The sequence below is a fragment of the Amaranthus tricolor genome, chromosome 11 (genome assembly GCF_026212465.1).
Source record: "Amaranthus tricolor cultivar Red isolate AtriRed21 chromosome 11, ASM2621246v1, whole genome shotgun sequence".
Lineage (NCBI taxonomy): Eukaryota > Viridiplantae > Streptophyta > Magnoliopsida > Caryophyllales > Amaranthaceae > Amaranthus > Amaranthus tricolor.
Window position 1 is genome coordinate 20,108,462 of NC_080057.1, and position 4,192 is coordinate 20,112,653.

At 41.0% G+C, this 4,192-nt stretch overlaps 1 protein-coding gene across 1 annotated transcript; it reads left to right on the forward strand.

Moving 5' to 3' along the window:
• The first annotated feature begins 12 nt into the window (after window positions 1-12).
• Window positions 13-3,915, forward strand: LOC130827219 (subtilisin-like protease SBT1.4). Its single transcript, XM_057692877.1, has 3 exons — window positions 13-610; window positions 1,449-2,044; window positions 2,471-3,915. Exons 1-3 carry the CDS (start codon window positions 48-50, stop codon window positions 3,643-3,645), a joined length of 2,334 nt encoding a protein of 777 aa, XP_057548860.1. The 5' UTR covers window positions 13-47; the 3' UTR covers window positions 3,646-3,915.
• The last annotated feature ends 277 nt before the right edge of the window (window positions 3,916-4,192 follow it).

Here is a 4,192-nt window from a genome sequence, read left to right on the forward strand (position 1 = left end):
ATATGGAGAAAACCCCAACATCTTTCCACCCAAAAAGCAAAAAGAAAATGACCTCTTTTTCACTCCCTTCTTTCTCCCTCCTCTTCTTTCTTTCTCTTTCTATCTTTCTACCCTTTACCCAATCAAAATCCACTTACATAGTCCACGTGGCAAAATCCCACAAGCTCACCTCTTTCTCCTCTCCTAAGCACTATTACTCTTCCATTCTTCAATCTATCTCCTCCACTAAAACCACCAACCTCCTCTACTCATACTCTCACTCCTCCACGGGCTTTGCGGCCCATCTCACATCAACCCAAGTGGCCCACCTCCTCCGCCATCCGGATGTCATTTCCGTTATCCCGGACAGGGCCCGCCAGATCCACACAACCCGCACACCACACTTCTTGGGCCTCCATGATGGGTCTGGGCTTTGGCTCAACTATGACTATTCATCTGACGTCATCATCGGCGTTCTTGATACTGGTATTTGGCCTGAACTTCCGAGCTTTTCCGATGACGGGTATGATCACGTGCCTTCCTCGTGGAAAGGGTCCTGTGATGTGGGCCCCAGTTTTCCCGCTGGTTCTTGTAATCGGAAAATCATTGGTGCTCGTGCTTTCTATAAAGGGTAAGCTTTTCTAAATTTGTTCTTGCAGTAAGCGTTGACATTTTTATTGGTCGCGATTAAATCTTGATTAGTTTTTAATCTATTAAATTAAAATTGAAATTTTATTTGATTCTTCAGATGCTAAATTTCAAATTTTTATGATTTGTTATGTATAATTAAAGATTGTAAGTATTGAATTGCGTGAAAAGTCAAATATTTTTATAACGTGGGTATCATTTTTTTCTTGTATGGATATTGGGTTGTAGGATTAACGTAATTATGTAAGTAATCTAAACTCCACTGATTAACACTTTGAAGTGTGAATTACTGATTTTATATATTTGAGTTTCCATCCATTCTAGATGGACTAAAGATTTAGATGTGTGAATGAAAATTTTAAAAAATATTAATAACTATAAATAGAATTGTATAGCAATTATATGGGACGGAATTAAAATGAAATACTTGGTAGCAATTTTTAATGAAGCGAGGGAGTATGTGAGCTTGCACACAATGTTTGTTACAAGGGTTAGTAGGAATCAAACTCTTGCTATCGGGATAAAGTTGCATAAATCTCCTTAATAGCATTTGGGTGATGAAATGATATTGAATGGTTCAGTGTCATATAATTCTCTAATCTTCTCGTAAATCGTAAAAAGTGTATCATTGTCGATTTTTTTTTTTTTTATATTTTTAGGCCATTTTGAGCAAGTTGTGAATTCAAAAAGCGAATTATAGCGAATTATGTAACCCTGTTATGGTTGGGTGGGTTAATTTTTCTTTGATCTTGTAGATTAACCGAGATTTCTCACTATTTTAAGAATGAGCATTGATTAAAATCTCAATCACAACTGAATAGGTATGAAGCCGCAAAAGGACCAATGAATGAAACAAAAGAATCAAAATCACCTCGAGATACAGAAGGCCATGGAACTCACACAGCCTCAACAGCAGCGGGGTCAGTAGTCCCCGATGCAGGACTATTTGGTTATGCTCAAGGTGAAGCTCGAGGGATGGCATACAAGGCTCGCATTGCAGCCTACAAAATCTGTTGGAAAACAGGATGTTATGATTCAGACATCTTGGCAGCTATGGACCAAGCTATTGAAGATGGGGTTCATGTGATCTCACTCTCAGTTGGAGCTAATGGCTTGGCCCCACAATTTGATGAAGATGGTATTGCCATTGGTGCATTACATGCTACACAAAATGGGGTTGTGGTGTCTTGTTCAGCTGGGAATTCAGGGCCTGATCCTTTTACTGCTACGAATATTGCGCCTTGGATTTTGACTGTCGGTGCTTCGACGATCGATAGGGAGTTCCCTGCTGATGTAGTGTTGGGAGATGGGCGAGTTTTCAAAGGGGTGTCTTTGTATTATGGAGATGATATGGATTCCAATGTTACTTTGGAGTTGGTTCGAGGTTCTGATTGTGGTAGTAGACTTTGCAAAGAAGGTACTCCTAGACTTTTTCCTTTTCGTTTCAGGAACATCTTTTTCTGAAGATTTTTCTGGGGATCTTTCTCGAGTTAAGGGACTCTTTGGCCGCATCCTCCTTTATGGGTTGCCGCCTTTTTCCCTCCCAAGACCCTGATCATAGTTTTCTATGAGCGGAATACACAGGGTATGATGATGATGTAATCTAGACTCTTGCTTTTGATTGAATCTTGTTGTTTTTCGGTTTTTCTGTGATCTTTGGTCTTGATTGTAGATTGGTAGTGCCAAATGCTATACAAAATCTCTATAAACTCACTAAACTGGATTTCAAGCTTTGATGATTATAATAAATCTATGTTCTACATTGTTTCTGACTGAAATGCTACATACATTGTGCTGAAATACTGTTTCGAAGTTCTAACGCTATTGTGTCTTGGTCTCGCAGGCGAACTTGATTCGTCAAAAGCGGCAGGAAAAATGGTTATATGTGACCGAGGAGATAACGCACGAGTTGCTAAGGGTGATGCAGTTAAACAAGCCGGTGGTGCAGGAATGATTCTAGCAAATACAGCTGAAAGTGGTGAAGAACTAATAGCTGATTCTCATTTGATTCCTGCAACCATGGTAGGCCAAACAGCAGGAGATCAAATTCGGGACTATGTCTCTTCCTTCCCTAACCCCACCGCCAAAATCATGTTCCGAGGAACTGTTATAGGTCCTTCCCCATCCGCCCCTAGAGTAGCAGCATTTTCCAGCCGCGGGCCCAACCATCTAACACCCGAAATCCTCAAACCGGATGTCATAGCTCCGGGAGTGAACATCCTAGCAGGTTGGACTGGTGCTGCCGCTCCCACTGACCTTGATATCGACCCTAGACGAGTCAAGTTCAATATCATCTCGGGCACTTCCATGTCCTGCCCACACGTCAGTGGACTGGCTGCTCTGCTCCGAAATGCTTACCCGAATTGGAGCTCTGCAGCTATTAAGTCTGCACTTATGACTACCGCTTACTACCTTGATAACTCCGGGAAGAATATCACAGATCTCGCTACAGGAGAACAATCCTCGCCATTTGTTCATGGGTCGGGTCATGTTGATCCGAACAGGGCCCTCAACCCTGGACTAGTCTACGATATTGATACTAGTGACTATATTTCCTTCTTATGTGCCATTGGGTATGATCCAAAAAAAATCGCGATTTTCCTAAAAGAGGCGGTTACTATCGACTGCAGTGCGAATAACATGACTACACACGGAAATCTGAATTACCCTTCGTTCTCAGTTGTATTTGAATCTGGTAAAACCGTAGTGAAATACACTCGGGTAGTGAAAAACGTTGGAACCTCATCTGACGCAGTTTATGAAGTTCGTGTGCACGCACCACCAAACGTTGATGTCAGTGTTTCGCCTAGCAAACTCGAGTTCAGCGCTGAGAAACAAAAACTGTCGTATGAGATAGTTTTCACTAGCATAAACAGAAATCATGTAACTAATAAACCGGTTTTGGGAACATCTAGTTTTGGATCGATTGAATGGATCGATGGAAATCATCACGTGAGGAGTCCCATTGCTGTGAGATGGATCGAGAGAACGCAACAGCATTTTGTTTCGTCAATATGAACACAGTGACTCAGCGGATGGCAGAATGTATTGCTGAACCATGGATGAGGTTCATCAGAAGCTTGTTCCTTGATGGTGCATATTTATTGAGCTTGCACCTCCCTTTTTATGAATTGCTGTAAGCCTTTACTATAGCTATTTTTCCATTGTAGATTATTAGTTACTAAAGTCTGAATGGATTAGTCATAACTAGTTTCTCTAATAATATAAGAGTAAGCTAGATTACTCACTGTTGAATTTGATACTAAAGCCTAAGGCTGCATTTCTCAATTTGCCAATCTCCTGAAAAACTGTCTCTCTCAGACACGTCTCTCAGGTCCAATCCAGCAAAGCTTAATGTCTACTCTTACTTTACATTTTTCTTTATGGGTCGGCCGAATTAGAGATGGTCTCTCACATGAATTTGTGTTTGTCAATTCCCAAATTATTTTATGTTCTTCGGGCGGTTTTAGGCCCATTCAAGATGTCCAACCGCTTATAGTCCCCATAAAACAAGGGTCTTATATGCTAACAAACTCTTTATAGTTCATTAGTCAAGTGTAGCTCA

What these genes read in the sequence shown, in the direction of transcription:
- LOC130827219 (XM_057692877.1), top strand. Translation starts at nt 48, where the DNA reads ATGACCTCTTTTTCACTCCCTTCTTTCTCCCTCCTCTTCTTTCTTTCT. An exon ending in GCTCGTGCTTTCTATAAAGG is followed by an intron (nt 611 to 1,448) that starts GTAAGCTTTTCT and finishes ACAACTGAATAG; the next exon opens with GTATGAAGCCGCAAAAGGAC. An exon ending in TAGTAGACTTTGCAAAGAAG is followed by an intron (nt 2,045 to 2,470) that starts GTACTCCTAGAC and finishes TTGGTCTCGCAG; the next exon opens with GCGAACTTGATTCGTCAAAA.